The sequence below is a fragment of the Rhamphochromis sp. 'chilingali' genome (assembly GCF_963969265.1).
Source record: "Rhamphochromis sp. 'chilingali' genome assembly, chromosome: 20".
Classification (NCBI taxonomy): Eukaryota; Metazoa; Chordata; class Actinopteri; order Cichliformes; family Cichlidae; genus Rhamphochromis; species Rhamphochromis sp. 'chilingali'.
The window spans coordinates 20,708,832-20,729,164 of NC_137947.1; the positions used below are offsets into that span (position 1 = coordinate 20,708,832).

The following is a 20,333-nucleotide window of genomic DNA, read 5'->3' on the forward strand; positions in this document are numbered from 1 at the left end:
TGGTTGTTCTCGCACCTGCCATCTATAGGCTCTTTTGCTTGACTCAGTCATCAGCTAGTCAGGAACTTGACTTACAGTGCTGGATTACATCCCTGTATGTAAAACATGAAGCTTGACGCATCCTCTTAAGCAACTGACATCTGAAGCGAGTCTCTAGGGTTCCCTGTGCGCCCTACTTCATTCGTCCAGATGGCAAAAATTTTTAAAAATGTATTACTTACCCAAAAAGTGTGGCCAAAGAGACATTTTAAGCTGCGGATTTTAATTATCAACATATCATATCAGCTGATCCTCTGTATTACCGTAGGCAATGAGAATACGCTGCAGGAAGTCTTTTTTTAAATCCCAAAATGTCACCATCCAAATGATTAGCACCGCTGTAATTCTCCAGTATGAGACCATCTACAGAGGGTGTTCTAAAATGTCCAATACATTTCAGAGAAAATATCATTTCCTAACTGAATATGACAGCTAATTGTCTTCTTTACCAGCAGAGTCACAGTTAGAATAGTATAGAGACAGCATTAGCATTGATTCTATATAAGCCTGTGACTGGGAAGTGCTGCAGAAATGTGGCGGCCAGTGCTGTAGACAGGGCCAAATAAAGTTAACATGACTTCTGCTCCACTTTGAAAATCAGCACTAGGAAATAAATGATAAATCACCAAAAAGAAAAAGAAAATTTAGACCAAGACAGAGAGATGTCCTTCTTGTGGCTCTTTTGGATATATTATATCCTTTTGGGGATGTTTTATCTCGCTTGCAGGGATTTTCTCTAATTTCATCTGGGATAAGACAGGAGAAGGTGAAGGATCTGTGTTCAACAGTGATACTTTACCTTACAATAGTGGCTAATTGGAGCTGTCAAGATGCTGATAATCTGTATTCGAGTATGCCATTCAAAAAGGAACTGCACAAACTCAACATTTCTAAGAGAGATGATTAAAGGGTGTGGGTGTGTGTGTGTGTGTGTGTGTGTGTGTGTGTGTGTGTGTGTGTGTGTGTGTGTGTGTGTTAGTACATTTGGCAGAGAGAATGAAAAGAATTATGCAGCTAGCAAGTGAAAAGGGCAAACCCAGTAGCAGTTTGTCTGACAGAAAGTGTAATGAAATTGATTGGTAATTCGAGAATTCTCCTGGGCTCTCTTGACTTGTCTTTGAACAGTTTGGGAAGCTTTAGTTTTGCTGCTAAAGAAAAGGCTAAGATTTTTGATTAAACCTTGCAGATCCAAGGAGCAGACTATGACATTTTATTGTGATATCTTCAAGCAGAAGAAGCTTTAAGTGACCAAATTTTAACAGTAAGTTCTGTATAGAACTTTTAATCAGTTCATTTATTATCTTGCCTGCTTTAATCAATATTCATCTGCCCGTTCACCCACCCATCCATGATTTGTCATCTCTCAGATCAAAGGAGAACCTTCAACCTTGATGCATTCTCTGACTCTGACTCGGTGCAATAAAACATTATCAGCTGTCTGACCTCCTTTTCTTCTCACACTTTCTACCTCCTGTTGTACCTGTTTCCTCACTCTTCCCTCTTCAGTTTCCTCCATTTCTGTCAGTGTGCTTGTTTATTGCAGCTGGTTCATAGGGGCTGGAATGAACTGGGAAAACCGGAAGCAAGGTAGAAATTTTGACTAAGAACTCAAATAACACACACACAGACAGACGCACTGTCTTGGCATCAAAGCTCTTGTGGCTTATCAGCTGGCAGAGAATGACGTCTCTGGGCAGGAAGGATAGCAAGGCAGAGGCAGAAGATGAGGTGAGCAACATAAGGTTGGAGAGAAAATGTGAATCAGACAGATCAGTGGTAACAGGCAGGCAGATAGGTCCATCACTGTGGATCATCTGTCTGTCTGAGCTTGAAAATGGTGTCACAGAAATGTGACCACACTTTAACAAGGACCCCTGTGTGACTGTGTGTGTATACCCCAACTTAAGCATCAGCCACTCCCTGCAGGACAAGGTGCCCAAAGTGCCCAATTTGTTGATATGGTGTCCAGAGCCTGGTCTGTATAGATCCTGAACCACATCACCAAAGATTCACCGAATCAGCTGCAAATGTTCCCATGCCAGATACCACAGAGTATGCATTCATAAGTCCTGTGTCCACACCACAAAGGATCACAGCTCTTCTGGAACAAAGAATAATGGTTTTAATGTTGCTGCTGACCGGTATATGCTTGTTACCGAATGTGTCTTATAGAAAATCCATCTGGATTTCAATAGGCTCAAGCATGTAATACTACAGCTTCTAATGTTGCATTGCTAAATGCTAAGAAATAACATTAACAACAATGGTGCAGTTCAGATTAAAAGGATGGCGTTTCCTGCTGTTGCTGAGGAAAGAGCTCTTTCTGGCTCTCTGTGTCGCTGTCTCATTCGCTCACCTTCACTGTCTGGGTCAGTTGCTGATACTTTATCATCTGCAAAGCATTCATCTCCATGTGTCCCTATAACAGCAGCATGAAACATGAAACAAAACACAAAATGGATTCAAATTCACTAATATTTGAACTAAAATGTGTGGTTTAGATATATGGCCTGTCATTTCCTTGCTTACAATTTTTTTTTTAATGAACGTCACAGTACAGCCACTGTTTGCATTTGCTTGACAGCAAGCCATTTCTCGCTTTTGTGGCTGCAAAGTTTAATAAACACTGTCTTTGTGTGTTTATAGCAGTTTACAGACGCTCTTTGTCGAAGTGTAACAGTTTCTTTATGGGAGCTATAACAGTCATGAGGACAGCCTATGTGTAATTAAGGCCAAAATGTATTTAAGTGGGTTATAATGTGAAGCATCTTTCTAAAACAAATTTCTGTAGGCTTAAAACGGGATTATAATGGCAGGCGGCACAGCCTTAAAGTAGATAAATATGCCAGATGCTGTTACATCTGACATATTTTTTTATCCAGGCAAAAGCCCGAGTTCTCTATGTTTGCTTTTAAGGCATAATTACAGACAAACAAGAACAGCAGGAGGCACCAGGTGTACACTGAGATGTTCTACTCAGAATTTGTAGCGTATAAATAGCGCTTTGATTTTGGTGGGTGTGAAAATCTCTGAAATTCCAGTAGCATGTTCCAGACGCATGTTTTTCTCCTTGTGACAGTCTCTTCGCAGCTCCCTTGTGTCTGAACGTTTCGCTCCTTGTTTCCATGGAGACCAAAAGAGGTGTGGAGAATCCTGAAACCCTTCTGTGGTCTCTGGCTTTGTCATACGTGCTGCCAGCCACTGCCTCTCACCTTTAATAGCCCTTCGTGCGCAGCTTCTTTGCAAATGATTACTAGACGATGCTTGTTAGAAAGAACGGGTGATTGTCTCGGTTAACCCCCATATTTAGTGGCCACAGTGATATTTTTTAGGATTTAAAACATCTAAACTAGCAAATATTATACTGTTAAGTCACAATTTGTCATGTTCAGACTTTAAATAGGATTCTCTGAGACAAAGATGCTGCTTGAACAATTAATCCAATGAAAATTCCCACTGCTCAGTGATACTGCTGCACACTCGACCCTCATTTTCATCTGAATTATGACAATAACTTTCTATCCTTTCTGTTCTCTTGCACAATGGCATTGACCTGTTCTATTGTCTGTGGGCTTGTGTCCTCCTTTTCAGCACTGAGGAGCTCATTTGTTGATCTCTTAACTAGATTAGCATTTGTCTGATTAACTCCCTGTAACCCCTGCTGCCGCTTGTCGCTCAAGTGAGTTGGGCAAAGCTTCGCGCTGTTACTGTCCCCTCTCTGGTCGTTTCGTAGCCTCCCATTTGCTTTCACCTCTTTCGCACCTGGTGAACTTGCAATGTCAGGCAGAGGGATTAACTGAAGATGCACAGAGCTGGAAGGGTGAGTTTAATAACAGTCACATGGGTTTGTGTGTTTACCTACATGTCAGTAATTGTCTTCATGAAGGCTGGCCTACTTACCAAACAACAGCGTGTCTAACACCAGAGCTGACAGAGCTGTTGATTAACTAATTGAAGTACAGTGCTTACCAATTTATCTGCTAGTTGGATGACTCAGTTTGGATCTTGCCCACAGCCTTGTAAAAATGCATTGTCATAGTCTCCCTTTACTTTTATTTGTCCTTTATTTTTGCCCAGCAGTATGTTGGGATTATTAGTTTGCATACTTCTTAAAGTCTAAGCTAAAACATCGCATCAGTTGGAGTGCTGTGAAGTCTCCTGTGCCACCGGGAGCTTGACATTTTCAGCTTTATTGTTGTTCTTAATTAAACAACACACAGTCGGTTTTCAGAAGTATTTATACTGAACACAGCTTCCTATTGTAGTATATTATTAACCTTTAAGATACAGATTGATAGAGGATCCATTTTCCCCTTTGACCTATCACCTTTTCATTCTGGACCCACACTGAGCTACTATGACAGGTTGGACTATAGGAACCAAAAGGTGAGGACAAAATATAAAGGGGGTTGGGGGAAGCGAGTCACAGTGGGGGTTTTGAGACAGAAAGATACACGCATGGCCAGACAAATTTGGCTTGCAAGCCATGAAGTTGAGGTGACAGCCATCGTGTGGGGACTGGGGACAATGGGCTGAGGGAGAATTGTATCTCTGTGTATGGTTTTTGCAGCAACACTCCCCACACTGTGCAATCACTCAGACCATCTACTGAAGTGACAGTTCAGGAAATTTCCACTGATGTGGCACTGGGGCCCCAGCTGTCATGTCGGAGCAGCGAGGACGGGTTGGGTGGGGCGAAATGAGTAGGGGAGAGAGCGGAGTTGGATGTTGCTTATCAGACTTGGCAAGATTTTGCAGCTTTATGGCTTATGGGAGAGAACGCTGATACGTTTCTGTCTTCCTTTCTTTCTCCGTCTTTGTGCGTTATTGCTTTCAGTGATAGAGCGAATGATAGCCTCTCTTTTGTGTTGGCAGCACAAGACTCATCTGGCAGAATGACACTGGTTTTGTGTTCAGCTACCTAAGATGAGATAAATGATGCTTGCTTTCAGATCCACATGAATGAAACCACATTGAAACCTGGCGCTCTGGTTGATTGGTTAGAAGTGAACGTTATCATATGCTTTGTGAAAGGACATGACATTTACACTGCCTCTGTCTTGTCCCGTCCTTAGGATCCCAACCATCCAGGGAGTGCTTGCGTGTGTTTATGCATCGTGATCATTGCTAAAGTGTGAGGAAGATGAGGTGATTGGATGTAGACTTTGTTTGTGTTGTATGTACTGCTAAGTATGCTTGCACATGTAACGTGCTGAGTTTGCTGCTCGGCTTTCACTTGGCAAACACAATTAGCTGATTTACATCCAATTAAAACTTCAATAAGCTCTGTCCATAACCTTTCCATGCTGTCTAATTTCCAGATACAATATCAGACAGCGTGTCGACCTTTTGGCATCACTAATACAAGGAGTGTAGGGGAGCTATATTTCCATTACTGTCTGGATAGCAAACATCTCTGGCTTAGAGTTAGCCTCTTCTTTCCAGTGACTGAAAATGAAGCCTGCAAGTGATAAAACGCCTTAGCTGTTACTAGGGCAGAGGGTACTACTGGAAAGTCTGGGCATACTTCCAGTTTGTTCCAGTAGACTTTATTTCTCTTTTCACCCTACATGTGTATATTTTGATAAGAAACATGTCCAGAAAGTAGCTCTAATTAAATAGAACAGTGACAGTGAAAATGCTGGTGGCTCTGTCTGATAGCCTTGAAGAGTATATACTACCTATCGAAAAGCTGCATTGACATTGCAGTTTCATTATCACTGCAAAACCGTCGTCGTTGCAAGATACACTTGGATTCATTTCTGGTTTATTTTATTATTATGTATTTAATTCTTTATTGGGACACTAGTAATTTGCAGTAAATATATCAAAGGTGGAAAAATACAGTAACTTAAGGCTGTAAACATTCAAGTTGTAGTTGACCTTTCTTTTGAAAAGACAAGCAACAGGACCAGAGTGTGCAAATGTATTTGTCTGTGCTTGGCCCTGTGTGCACTCACACAGCAAGACAAGACTTTGGGGTTTGCTAGGTCCGCCAGTTCTTTCCAGGTGGTTGCTTTGTGTGTTTGTGTGTGTATGTGTGGGGATACTTTGATATGGGTTCGGCGTACTGCGTGAGAGTGAGCGAGGCTCCCCAGGCACAGCGCTTCTCGGGACATCTCTATGATCCCATCATGACAGGGAAACTCGACACTGGGGAAGATATTCCACTGCCTAGCAGCTCGGGGAGTTACAAGGCAGCACAAACACACTCCTGCAGTTCCAGTAACAGGGTCTGGTGAGGTTACGCCTGCACAAACACGCAGGGCTTAACACACTCCTGATCTTTGCCACTTCAGCACAGAATCCTGCGTATAGAAGTATCCAAAACTGCACGCAGATGCCATGCAAACGATATTTAGACATGCCCTGTACATGTGTATGTGCGTGCATGTGCGTATAGGTACATTTGCAGAGTCGCCCTAGGATTGCTCTAATGAACACTCCCATTGCTGAGCGGACAGTGAGATGATTGGCACAGAGAAGGCATTACACCAGCACTTTCAGGCATATGGCATGTAGACCCACTGATGGGCACACACATATGGTGCTGGTGGCTTCTGCCGCTTCACATGAGAGGAAGGCACTGTGCTCGCCTTTGATCAGACTCCAAATAACAGAGAACAGCACATAAAGTACAGCTCCAAAAAAAATCTATGTTTGGGTTGCATCATTTTACCTCATTATTTAAAAGTATATATATAATAATGCCTTCTTCCCTTCTCCCTTTCTTTATGAGTTCACAATCCCAGGTTATATTAAGAAAATTTCAAAAGTTTTCATGGTATTGTACTGTCTTCCTGTATAATTTGTAGTTCTTTTACAAACTTGTCAAATTGCACAAAAAGCACAGATGTCTCATAGAAAAGTTAATTGTGTGTAAACCTATACACTAAAACTATAGATGTGTTCCACATTTTGTTAATTTGTAACAATTTTTTTTAATTTTAGGGATATATTTGTTATTGTTTCATCTGATAGTGTAATATCATTGTAATACATATTTTTATCTCTTTATGTTGTTGATGAGAAGTGTGTCTGCAGTTGTAAATTTGTATTCTGGACCAAAAACATCTGATCCACATATAGCACACTGGCAGCAGCTGTAGCTCAGGGGGTATTGCTGGTTGGCTTCCATTCAAAAGGTTGATGGTTTGATCCCTGGCTCCTCCCTGCATGCCTAAATGTCCTTAGGCAAGACCCTATATTGCTCCCTATGCATCTATCTGTATGAATGTGTGTGAATGAGGCGTGTTGTAAAAAGTATTTTCAATGCTCAGTTAGATTAGAAAAACACTTTAAGTACCAGCCTGTTTACTATTTATATCTGAGCATTACAATAACAGTCATATAAAGGCTGAATTTCAGAGTCATAATTGCACTACACAGTGAGAGAAAACAACACATCCTCTCAAAAATCTATTCTGCCTAGAATACTTCTGTATAAACCATATTTGCTTTCACTACAACATTAGCTGTTACATTTTTAAAGGAAACTGTTTCATTCTTTAATATCCTCCTAGTTCTCGTCAGCAACGTCAACCTCCAGTTACCATGGCAGCTTTTGTTTTTTAGATGTTTCTTTTGTGTGTGAAGCCCCTGGAATATCCCACCACTTCGCCCACCAGAGACTTCCTGAGGATTTCTGACTATAACTGTTCAAGGACTAGAAGCTATTTCCCCTAATCTTATATGTGATCAACTGGAGAAACAAGGTCATGACCCACTGGACCATTTTCCTCTATATCCAGCCATCAAGAGGTTGCCACCGGTGGATACATTTAAAGTCTCATTTAATTTAACAGAGAGGAGAATTTTACAGCTTTGCAGCATAAATGATTAGCTGTTCTTTATCAGCACTCAGTGTTTGCATTTGACCCATTCTGAAAATCAGAAGCAGTGGAGAACAATGACCCTCTTATTAAAAGGCACCAGTGCTAACCACTGAGCCATCATTTTTCCTATGTAAACATTTAACATGTTTTAAAATGTTTATGCAGCCTGCGTGGTGGCGTGTGTCAAATTGCGCATAAATCTTTGGGAGTAAAAAATGAAGTATCAATAAAGTTTGAAAACTGTGCTCACATGTGATGCATTTTGCTTGACTTCAACACTAAAGCGGTAAAGAACTCTAAACTCAATCCTGCTTTGATTTGCACTTGACTGGCTTCTCCTGAGTGGCAACAGCTTATGAGGCCCATGGGTGTTGTAGCATTTAGAGCTGTCTGCCATGCCAAAAGGGTCAGTCCTTTGTTGCTCCATTAAAAATAATGGCAAAAATGAAAAAAAATAAAGGGGGTTTACAGAAGGAAGAAAAGCTTTCCTCTAAACCAGCAGGCCCGCTAACTTTGTAACTGTTTTCACCTGCTTCTCTTTGTCAGAGTAAGTCAGGGGAAAGAAACTGTCAGCAAATAACACCTTCATTTTTGTTGCCTTTCCTTTTTTCCATTGTTCTTCCGTTATGTTCAGGATATGAAAATAAAAGCTGGACAATATATCGCTAATGCTTACAATTAAAAATCACTCAGGCTGGATTATAATGGCTGCCAACAGGAAATGGTGTTTTATTAATGCCCTAATTGAAATTTCTGCGTAACCACAAACATAATCATTCTGCCCACAACAGATTTCCAGGACAACGAAATACAGTGAGGCTTACTGTAAATATGCAATAAAGCTTTTAGAATTAATGGAATAGAAACACGTGCTGGGAAAAATGTTACTTTCTTTTTTTCTTTTCTTTTTCTTTTTAGAAATATCGTGACTTTTAAATCAGTGCCTTGCATAGTTTGTATTACTGTTTGTGCAAAGGCAACCAGTCCAGTTCACGTTGCATACGATTAAAAAGCTGCCCGATGGCCTTGTGCCTTGGTGAAATTACATATTGTTGTACAATATGCTGATGAAAACGCCACCTTTGAATAAGAATACACTGAACATGATTGCGCAAGTGTATTACTCTTACCAGCAGACCGTGAAATTGTTTATTCTTCTGCTGCCATTCCTGTGTAAAACAGAGAGGGGTTCACTTCCCCCTGCTGCACAACTGTCACAGTCAGACCACCACTTGTTTCGGCCAAGAAATTAACTCCCCATTGACTGACGGAAATTCTTAATCAAACAGTCAACTGTGTTTGCTCGTCTTGTTATTTACATACCCGTCTAAAAATTATTGCAATAGCCTGGAGCTTGAGAAAGAAAAACTATTGAAATGATTTATTAATTTTTCTCCCTTCTCCTCATACTGACATGTGTTTACTCCACAGCACTTCCTTCATGGTGGAATGTAGATTAAGTAGCATGGATGTAAGCCGTTTTTCCAGTATTTTCACATTGTTCTCGGGTAGCTGCTTTGGTTTTCAAATGCTTTGCTGCTCTACAGAGTCATGTGTAATCTGGAGACCTATAACTGATGGGCTTTGAATGCACACTGCTGCCGCTAGTGTAATAGAAACATAAATGCACTCACTTTTGTTTGTGTGAAATTTCCACTTCCCCGAGTGGTTTATCCTGGGGTGACATGATGTTCCACATCACCTCCTTTCATCTTTTTTTGTGCTGGAGAAGCAAAGAGCGTGTGTAATCCAGTGGACAGCAGATACACTGCCTGCATGAATCCTCATTTTTTTTTAAAAACATTTTTTTGTGAGGATCTACTTTTGCATTGTGAGCATAATATCAGTGTTTTTTTTGTTGTTGATTCATTTGTAATGTGACTGTAACCTGTTAACATGACTGACATTATCTGCATTTGTAAATTAATTTAGTGCACAGCTCCCTTGTTTCTTGTCTTTCTACCTGTCACTGAATATGAATCAAAAAATTCCACAGTTTGAAAGACATACCTCCCTCCTTTTAATGTAATTTAACGATTTAAGACCCCCACCTCAAAGCCTCTGTGTGTGTGCAAACACAGCGTGTGTTAGCATGCCTATCACCTCCGCTCTGAATGTCTGTCTGCCCCTCAGTGGGGAAACCATGCAATAACATTTTGGTCTGGTTTGAAGGGGACTGCTTGGTCGTGACACACATTTAGGTAGGTTATTGGTAGCTAACTGGGTTAAAGCGCGTGTCTCATGGCACATTTGCTTATCCGGAGGGGAGACATTAGAATAATTTAGATGACAGAATAGCGGAACGAGAAAGGTATTAAGGGGAGGGAGAAAAATAGATGGTATGCAAAAAAGCTTGTGCATATGTGTGTGTGAGTAAAACCTAGTTTTGTGTTGACATGCAAATGATGAGGGTTAAAAAAATAAAACTCACCAAAACAACTACAAATCGCCTTCAGCTATGGCCGTAAATACACCCACTTAAGTATGACTGCAATACCGCTGGATATAAAGTGAGACTTGAGTAATTTGTTTACGTTCTACATATCCCGAAGGAATTGATGATTTTTCCTTTGGTTGTACTTGTTTCCATCCCTGCATTTTGGTGTTTTTTCACCTCTCTGTTCTTGTAGACTGTTACTTCATCCATTATTTTTCCTTTATTTCTGTTCTGTGGTTTTATGTCATGGCGTTTTAAAACACAATACCTTCTTTTCAATCCCCACCACCTCTACTCAGTACTTCCCCCCCCCCCATGTTAGCCTTCAGGCCAAGTGTAGGTGGTATTTCTCTGTGTGGGTAGATCTATTTCTTGTCAGTCTGTGCCACTTGCCATTTGACCTTGCATTCTTTTCCTCTGCCCTTTTTCTTATTCCTGGAGGCATTTCCAGACCAACAAACAATGATTTCTTCCCAGCTGGAGCACAGCACAGGGAAGAGTATTTTGCACAGATGGATGTTATGGTCTTATATGAGCTGAATAAGGTTCTGTTATTTTATATGTAAAAGTCTTAAGCACAGAGGCAAAATCTTAAATCTTTAATGGCTGCGGTGGATTGAGAGAACAGGTGAAATTTGTTCATGTGTTGTAAATAGTAGGCAGCTATAGTGATTTCTTTATATATCCCTGAATATGTGGGTGCTTTTCAATCTTATCAAATTTTTATGATGTCAAATTTGCATTGCCTATGTTTTCTAAACAAAAACTCATTTTTAAAATGTCCTGTACTGCCTGATGAACTGTTAATGCAGTTGACCACTAGATGGCAGCAGAGTACAATGTATGTGTGCAGTCTGACTGGTCAAAATAAGCTCATACATTTTTTTTTCTTTTTTCCAAAACCTCCAATCGGATGCAGATCATACATCACGTGCGAATTGGTTTAGTCAGTCTGACGAATATATATGAAAAATGGCGTGTAAAATAAGTATAAAATCACCAGTGCAAAGAAACACTTAATTTATATTTGGGTCACAAGTAATTACCTATTACACGGCCTGGTTAAAAGGGGCAGTAAAACCATTCATGTGGCTGGAGAAAGCGTCACCTTCCTCCCTCTTTTATTGTGTCGGTGTAATTATCTATTCTGTAACCTCAATGTGACTTCTCCAGCTGAGATACTCTGGATCCTGTCTGGGCTTCTGCCTGTTTTTGTTTATGTGTTAGGGTGCACTGTTGTCACTGGAGAGATCAAAGAGGCCACTGGGAGTCACGCTGTGATTGGACAAGCTGTATTCAGCTTGGGAGCTGCATAGGATACAGAGGCTCAGGACAAGGCAGCCTACCCCGGATATAACAACATGCTTTCAGGAATATCTGAAGAATACCGGTTACTATTGCTGCTTGTAGAATGATACTACAATAATGCGAAGAATAATGTTAATTAAGAATGATATTTATTCCAAAGTATTCCTTCACAAAGACCTTTGTCAATCAACAGCACAGACACAAATAAATTTGCTTTATTCTGATAAAAGACTTAGATGAGCACACAATATTAACATTTCTCTCTGAAACTGGATTAGACCATTAGCATTTCAGGAATGTTTAAGTACTGTGTCTCCATTGTGCCAATTCATGAACTTGCAGCTCTCCTAATAGCCACCAATTTAAAATTACCACCATAATAATGGACTAATTTAACGTTTATGTCTTCTGTAGCATGCTTAAACATTTTGTATGCAGTGTATTCTTCATTTTGTGTGTGATTTATCACTCTAGTGGTCTTTTTTTTATTTGGCCTGGCTTTATGTTTATGGCATGGTGCCTGAAGAACAGTGGAAAACGTCCAATAATCGTCCACTTCTAGAGTTCACCGGCCACCAGCCAACTCCACTCTATTGTAGTAGTTGTTATTTCCCTTTGCCTCCAAAATGCTGGTGTCTGAAATATAGGACACCTTGGCAGTAGCTTTTACTACAAGTACAACTGTGGGAGAGTGCACTCTTCTCTTGGCTATTAAAGTGCGATTAGGGTATTATTGATGAATGAATTGTGGAAAAAAAGGGGTTTTAGAACTGGCAGGTACTAAATGTATTTTTTTACACAGTTAATTTTTTTTAATTTTACATTTCTCTTTGGACAAAGGATTTTCTTTTCTTTCCACTCGGGTGATTTGTATATCATGTGCACATATGCCTCCATACATACACATGCACACATGTACCCACCCGCTTGCTCCCTCCCTTTCTAATCCCTCGTCTTACCTCTCCACACTCCTTATCCATCCATCCTGTCCTCCCCTGAGCCATCCCATTGGCCCTCACCTAGCAACCGCATGATAATTTGGCATAATGTGACACCCCCTGATGCATTATGGGGGCTGTAAGTCAGCTTCAGCCCCCCTTTTTGCTGTTGGCTGGCGTTTGTGGTTGAAAAGAAAGAAAAATGAAGTGGTGAGGATGAATAGATTTCTGCGGGAAAGAAAAGGGAATTTCACGCTCATATCGTTACATGACTGGTGTCCACCAGCTAAACCCGCTGTGTCTCCCAGGAGGGTTGTTCTCCTCTTGCACTAACAGCGGCGCCCGATCATCTCCTTTCCTATCCCCCACTTTTCCCCATATGGTTCCATGTTCAGTCCATACAGTTAGAGCTGTGAATGAACACAGAATTTGTTGAAAGCAGACAGGCATGTGATAAGGCATCCTCTTGGTGTCGACAGGACCCAACCAGACTCATGATTGCCTCTGACACGCAGGCAGGAAGGGAAAGAAATACAAAGATGGCTGCCGCATGCTCCATCTGCCTCCACGATGCCATGTGTGACGTGAGCGTGGTGGTTGTGAAGGACATTCTAAACAAGACGTTTTTTCCCCATTCTTCAGTCACCAAAATCAAACAGGGTCTTTTTTTTCTTTTTCTATGCAGATCTTCTTTACTGTCGCTCTGTCCTCCTCCTCCTCCTCCTCCTCTCTGTTTTCAACAAAAACCCGAGAGATTTGGTGAAACAAAAGCTCCCCTGGTCCTGTTTGACCTCTCCATCATGATGTCAATGATCCCAGATGGGTTGACCACACAGAAGTTAGGGAAGCACAGGATTGAGGACTCATAAATCTTGGAAGCAGGCACTTACTTGTTAGATTTTGGATGTGTGCATTTATTAAATTATTCATTCATTTACTAAATCATTTATAATTCTGTGCAGATTAGTTAATTTACTTAATGGATGACTGGATTATTATTTCTTGCAATTTTGTGTCAGTCAAGAACATTGTTACAGTCTTCCTTGTGCATACATGTGTATGGTTGTGTGGTTGCATGAGCGTGGGGGTTGAAGGGTGTGAGCATCAGTCATTTACTCTTTCCTCCCTCCTGCATTGGCTCTACGTGTGTCCTCTGCATGTTCTACCATCCATTACTTGATCACCTCCAACTGGTAATGCGTGTATATATGTGTGATAGTAGATAAATGCTGTTTAAACACACACGCGCATACACACACACACACACACACACACGTATATAGATATATCTATATAAATACACACTCACCCATTCTGCTGTTGCTTCCTGCCACCATTTCCTCTCCTCTCCTTTCCTAGCCAATGTCTTTGCTTCATTCATGCACTCATATCTACTCACACACAGTTTATCTCTGTTGCGCACACACAGACACACACACACACAAGCGCCCTGTGGTGGAGCACCAGTTGAGGTACTGTACAACAGCAGCAACCAGAGCACAGAGACAGAGAAAGAAAGTGAAAGAAAAAGGGACAGAAAAAAAGAAGGAAAGATTTAAAAGAAACCATTAAAAAAAAAAAGAGTGCGGTTACCATGGTAACCCCCACCCCCCCACACACACACCCTCCCTCCACTTCCATTCTCTCTCTCGCTCTCTCTCTCTCCTTTCTCCTCCCTCCCTCCACCTCTGTGCTGGTGATGCTCGTGTCTCTTTTCTCTCCATCCGGTTCGTCCTCACCTCTCCTGGACGTGCTCCTCTCACACTGCCAACGGATGACACACGAGGAGGAGGAGGAGGAAGAGGTGACGAGGAGAAGCTGCTGTCTCTTTTCTCCCAGCTTTCCATCACTTTAAAAAAAAGAAAGAAAGAAAGAGAGACCAGACCAGAGCAACAACCAAAAGAAAGGACACATAGGATATATATACATACATACAAAAGAAAAAGAAACCCTACTCTTCTCCATTCTCCTTTTCAAGGAGGGCATTTTTCTTCCCTTTCCCCCCCTTTCCTTTTCTACCCCGATTTTTTCCTCTGAGATCCTGGTTTTGTCAAATTATAGCCCCTGAACTTCTCTGGGATTTCAGGTGAGGCACGCGTGTGTAGTGTGTGGTGCTTCTTCGTTTTTTTTTTTATTACCTATCATGGCTCACGCGGCCTCCCAATTGAAGAAGAATCGGGGGGAAGTGGATGTGAATGCAATAGAGGACGAGAAGGAGAAGCGGAGGAAGAGCAGGAGAACAGCATCCCGGGAACAAAAGAGAAAGGTAAAAGAGACGAGGGCTGGCTTGGCTGGCTGGTGGCTTCATCTGCTTTGCTCCACTAGCGTCGCTGGACCGTGACTCTGTGTGTATGAGCAAGTAGATGTGGACGTTTACCTCAGCTTGACTGATTAAATGAGCTTGGAGGTCTCGCATACATTCATTCATTCATTCATTCACGTGTTCATATAAATCCAGATGTGGAGATTCTCTTGCTGTATCTCTTTACTCTGGTCGTGCTGTCCAATTCAAACAGCATCTGTAACTCTGTACTTTAAATGCATGTGTGATGGAGTCAGTGTTTATTGCCTCTATGCATTCTAAAGTGTATCTGAGTATGTGGGCATACATGACAGCGGAAAGTCAAAGATAATTACACCTGCTTGCGATTATGATCTTAGCTACCTGCCTCTGAATGAGGTAAACTCACCATGGACTTGTGCCTTTTGTTTTCTTATCCCATTCCAACTCTTTATGAGTCATATTGTCTGTCTTTAGTAAAACTACACCACACAAGGCTCCTTTAAACAATTCCATATCCATCCTTCCTCGTTTTAGTGAAGAACGGGCATTATGCAGAGTCAGGTTGTTGAGACTTTTTTATTTCTATCAAATGAAGTTTCAAGGAGCGTGAGGTGATGATTGCATGTTTTTAAAAAAAAATGCTATTAAATGGAGCAAACCCAGGCCAAGGTGCAAACCTCTCACATAGATGCACTTGACCACTGTATTGTAAATATAAATGATTACTTTAGTGAGTTTTTTAGGTTCTTGCATGTGCATGTCTGTGTTTGTACTTGGATGCACAGACAGCCATGTATAATGCATACATATCTGATTTATTGATGACAAAGCTTTTCATTTGAGAGAGGAGGAACAGAAATGCACGTGGGGTCTCCCTCCTCTTCCTCCTCTCGTACATGTTAAGTTCTTTACTTTGGAGACACTCATGCAAAAATAAGGAGAACACAAGGAACTTATGAGCTGCTTCTGTTGAGAAAAAAACACAAAATCAGCAATGAATTCTCTGTCTGTCTGACCAGAACAGAGTTTAGAGAAAGCATGTATTTTCATTCTGCGTATTAATGCCAGGAGATTTGACCGTGAGAGATCAATTCAATAACAGTGACATTTACTGTACTTTGCGCCCATGGGTGCCTGGTTTTGAATTATGCTGCTGGCAATGTTATTTGACCTTAGCATAAACAAGAAGTGAGCTAGCATGGCCCAATCTTCTCTAAACAAACAACAAAACAAAGATTCTTGAGTTCAAGTGAGTTGGTGGAGTTCTTTGGAGCCAAATGTGTTTTAAGACTGTGCTCATGTCTGTTGGAGCGCTTTTTTTACTTTCTCCTGTGTTTGTGTGGCAAACTTATATGTGTCTGCAATGCTGATCTGTATTGGAGGTTTTATGGTCCTTATGAAGGGTCATGTTTCTTAGAAGAGAACAAGAGACAGAGATGGAGAGGAGAGAAGAGGAGAGGGTTGTATTGATTGGATTGTGCACAGCACCATCCATGAGAGTAATCAGCTTTTTCTTCTCGGCCTGCCCTGCGTCCTTCTCTCTGTCCTCACACCGATCTACTCTTCATTTCTCTGTCTGTCACTCTGTGTTCCTTTGTAGGGCTTTTTTTTTGCGTGTTTGTCTTTTGTCTTCTCCCTTTTTGGCTTGGTCTCTCTTATTCACATCATCCTGTCCAATCACGTATGGCTCTGTGACTTTTTTATTATTTGTTGTTTGGCTCACACTGCTAGCTTTTAATAATACTCTGTGACAAAACAAAGTCAAACACTAAAGTTAATTTGTTTGTCAGATGGTGAACTGTGGGCCGCTGCTGTCAGTCGCTCGCTCTCCCACACTTTACACAGTAGCTGCATTTCAAAATACACACACCGGGTGCTCTTATGTTTTCATTCCTATGGCTTTACTCCATGGCTGCCCTTGCTTGTGCATTGGTTAGTCTTGTTGGTGGCCTTCCAACTCTCGCTGTGTCTCATAATATAGACCAGGAGTTATCAGAGTCACAGACAGACATAACAAAAGAGTGACACATTCAGAAAAATGTGATAAAAGGGCATTACAGTCAGAGACAAAAATGAGAAAGAATAACAGAGAAGAAAATTAAAACCGTGATAATTTGCGCACAATGTATTTGAATTTTTTCCATCCCTTTAATGTTGTTAATGTTGTAATTGAACTTTTTTAGAAGCCATGGAGCCCAACTCAAGAAATCTTGCATCATTTCAAAGTTATGTTGTTATTTTCTCTTTATTATTCTGCCTGAAAACCCTTTATTTCTGTCTGCATCATATTGTAGTAAACGCATATGTGCTTGCTTAGGCGCAAATTGTGCAACAGAGTGTTTTGAGTCACTCCTTTCCCAGCCCTACCAATGCTATATTTAGTTAGCAGAGCAAGTACAAAACACTTTTAAATGCAGAGTGGATGCTTCGCTTTTTTTTGCATTAGTCACCAAGCAGGTGGATGACTGTATGTGTCATGAAATGCAGCAGAATGTTTTGAAATTCATACTTAATTTATGTTGCATTGATATTTATTAACTTTTCAAGTTGCATTCTCATACCACTTACTGTGATTGCTGGGGTTTCCTGTCTTGTTTGAAGTAATGTCGTATTATAACCCAGTGTGAAGTTCATTCAAGCATAGGCTGTGCCCTTAACCACTTCTTTGTTCATTTGATCACTACTTCCTAAATGCACCCAGTAAACTAAGCTTTTGGACATGTATTAATTATTCATTTGTGTTGATTTGAGCTAAGCAATTCTCATTTCGTCACCTGCAAAATGCAACTGGATTGTTGCGGAAAGGTCATTGTTGCATATGCCTTATCACTTAAGCCATCTTAACTTGTGTTAGTTATGTAAATCGCCAGGAAAGCATCATGGGAGGATGGAGGAGATGGAGTTTCTAGTGAGATGTTACGTGTGTGTTTGCATAAGAGCTTAATTTTCATGTGTTGTGTGACAGTTTCAGTGGAATCGGTGAAAACTTGGTCGCTGCAGTGGTCACTTTAATGGGAAACCCCCATTACGGTGTTACAGAAATGCTTCAAGCTGCTGTACTTCTAATGACATTATCTAGAGCCAGGAGCCCCCAATGGATTCCCAGAGAGAGAAAGGGAGAGAGCTAAGCAAAGCATGGGTTTCTTACTGTCCCAGTTTTGCACACCATTCCAGTACCCAGAATATGCATTGGTATGGTACTTGTTATTCTTCTTCCAAGGTTTATTTGGGTCACTTGGTCCTGTTTTGATAATGCTTCACCTTCAGTTGAAGTGTTGTGCCTATTTTATAGTTTTGTGCCTTTGTGCTTTGACTGTGTGTCGTTGAAGCCTCGTACTGCACCATTGTGTCTGTTACATTGAGAATGCTTTTACTCTTTGATCCACTTAAGTCTGTCCTCCACATCGGAGGTAAAGTTTGTGATTCATCACTATCATCACTGTTCATTAGGAGGTATAAATCTCGATAATAAGAGTGATGAATCTAAATAAGGACTATGGGATGAGAGCCTGAGGGTAAGTTGGAGGGCTGAAATTGGATTCCAGCCCTGTGCTTCAGTGCAAGCTCATGGCAACAGTGGCAAGGCATGATTCTGTCCAGCCCCTGGAGCAAAAATAAACAACGGCGTAAAAAAATCCTCAGGGGAACGTAATATTGGTGGAAATTAAGACAAATTTATCTCTTCGTTTTCTCTATTTTTTCTTTCCTACTTTATTGTATAACGTCCCTGCCATCGCTTTGGATGAAACAAAGCCGACACGCGTATTGCTCGCCTTCTCCTTCCCCTCCTCCTCTCCCCACCATCCCCTGAAAGATGGAGGTTAATGAATTCAGCGCCCATGCATGCCTCAGCTAATTGCACTGGCATTGGGAACTCCTCCCAGTATTACAAAACGTTTTCACCATCAAGATGGCCATCGACTGGACAATTGACAGACCTGGATTTAGGAAAGGCTGCTAAGCTTTAGTAATATAATGTATTATGTGCAACTATGTTTATCACGAAATCTGTTTTTTTTTTTTAGTTTGTAGTATAAGTACTACACTGTTTGCAGGACACATTGCATGAGTGTGTGTGCATGTGTGCTTGTCTCAGAGAGGCAGTGGTCACCTGGTCTTAATGTCCAATATTTATATTGAACGAAACATCACGCTCTTGACTAGGGATGGGTATCGTTTAGGTTTTATCCGATACCGGTGCCAAATCAGTACTTTTGAAATGGTGCCAGTGCTCAAACGGTGCTCAAACCGGTGCTTAAAGAATGGAGAACACAAAATTGGTCCAAAAACCTCTCATGTTCAGCTGTTTTTTTGTAAAAAGATAACAATGTTAGCCTTTTCTGCAGCTATGGGGCATATATGGTATCACTCTTGGCTGGAAGCAGTGCTTAAACAATGGAAAAAACACAAACTTTGTCCAAAACCTCTCATGTTTAACTGTTTTCCACTTTTTCTTTGGTCATTTTAGCCTTTTTGGCCAGGGTGAAGGGAGTATCTGCCATCAAACAAGAAGACAGCCGCATGTAGCTATGATGATGTTTGCTAGTTCACCTTACATGCATTAATGTAATAACGTGGTTAGCCTACTCAACGTAAATTACACACGGACAACATTAAGCTACTCACGCAGAGAAGAACGGCTGCTGCTGCCATCATCATCCGTCATCATTTCTGCTACACTGGCAGGGCTAGGGGCCAGGACTCTCCTCTTCGTGTTTTTGGGGGATGTTGCATAACAGGCACCACACCCGCAGTAGATGTGCTCGGTGTGAGGTCTCGCAGCAAGCTATCATACGGCGCATTTCTGGGCTTTAAAAACAAACGCTATGCGTCGCCGGGTGTTTCATCGGATTTGAGGTGTTACCTCCTTTGACAGTATCACAGTATCAGCTTAAAGCACTTGTTGCAGGCTGCTGAGTTTGCATCTTTTGCTGTGAAGTACAGCCAGACTTTTGACCGCTTCGCATTGGGCATTTTTAATCTGTAGCTCTGCTCTAAAAGAACGTACGTACCTGGACCCGCCTACTATCATCGGAAACGTAAAATGATTGGCTAGAAGTGTATCACAGCTCAGGAAAAAAAAGCACCGAAATAAAGCACCGAAATGTGCGCTGCTTTTCGGTCTGGTTACTACCGTTTATGTCAGAACCGGTGCACCGGTACCCATCCCTACTCTTGACTGTACACGTACATATATATATATATAGTAGCTTATATGCACTGACACTCTGAAAGGGACAGACATAGTTCAGTGAGACTTTCACTAAATACCTTGAAATTCTGTAAAAGCTGTGCCTTTTGATATGAGATTCCTACGTTGTCTCTGCTGGCATGAAAATAAGAAAAAACCATAAAAGATACTTTTAAAAAAACTAGAAAATCTGTTTGCTGGGACTTGATGAATCATATTTATTTAGTACCTCTTTGTATAGTTGATTTAGCTGGAGGTAGGTGAGTTGAATTCCTGTGCTGGTTTCTGATTGTTCACGGAA

At 41.2% G+C, this 20,333-nt stretch overlaps 1 protein-coding gene across 18 annotated transcripts in view; it reads left to right on the forward strand.

Annotated features, from left to right (window-relative positions):
* LOC308388339 (ankyrin-3-like) overlaps positions 1–20,333 on the forward strand; it is a gene marked incomplete at its 3' end in the record, with an annotated part of 123,411 nt that overhangs the window by 19,170 nt on the left and 83,908 nt on the right. For 9 of the 18 annotated variants that reach the window (XM_080868992.1, XM_080868989.1, XM_080868994.1 and 6 more), the window contains exon 1: positions 14,324–14,823. The exons of 2 other annotated variants lie outside the window; for them this stretch is intronic. In XM_080868992.1, the coding sequence (XP_080725118.1) occupies positions 14,701–14,823 (123 nt within the window). In that variant the 5' untranslated portion in view covers positions 14,324–14,700. Of the gene's footprint in view, positions 1–14,322; positions 14,824–20,333 lie in introns of those variants that run through there. 7 more of the 18 variants (XM_080868979.1, XM_080868990.1, XM_080868991.1 and 4 more) reach the window with 3 other exon arrangements.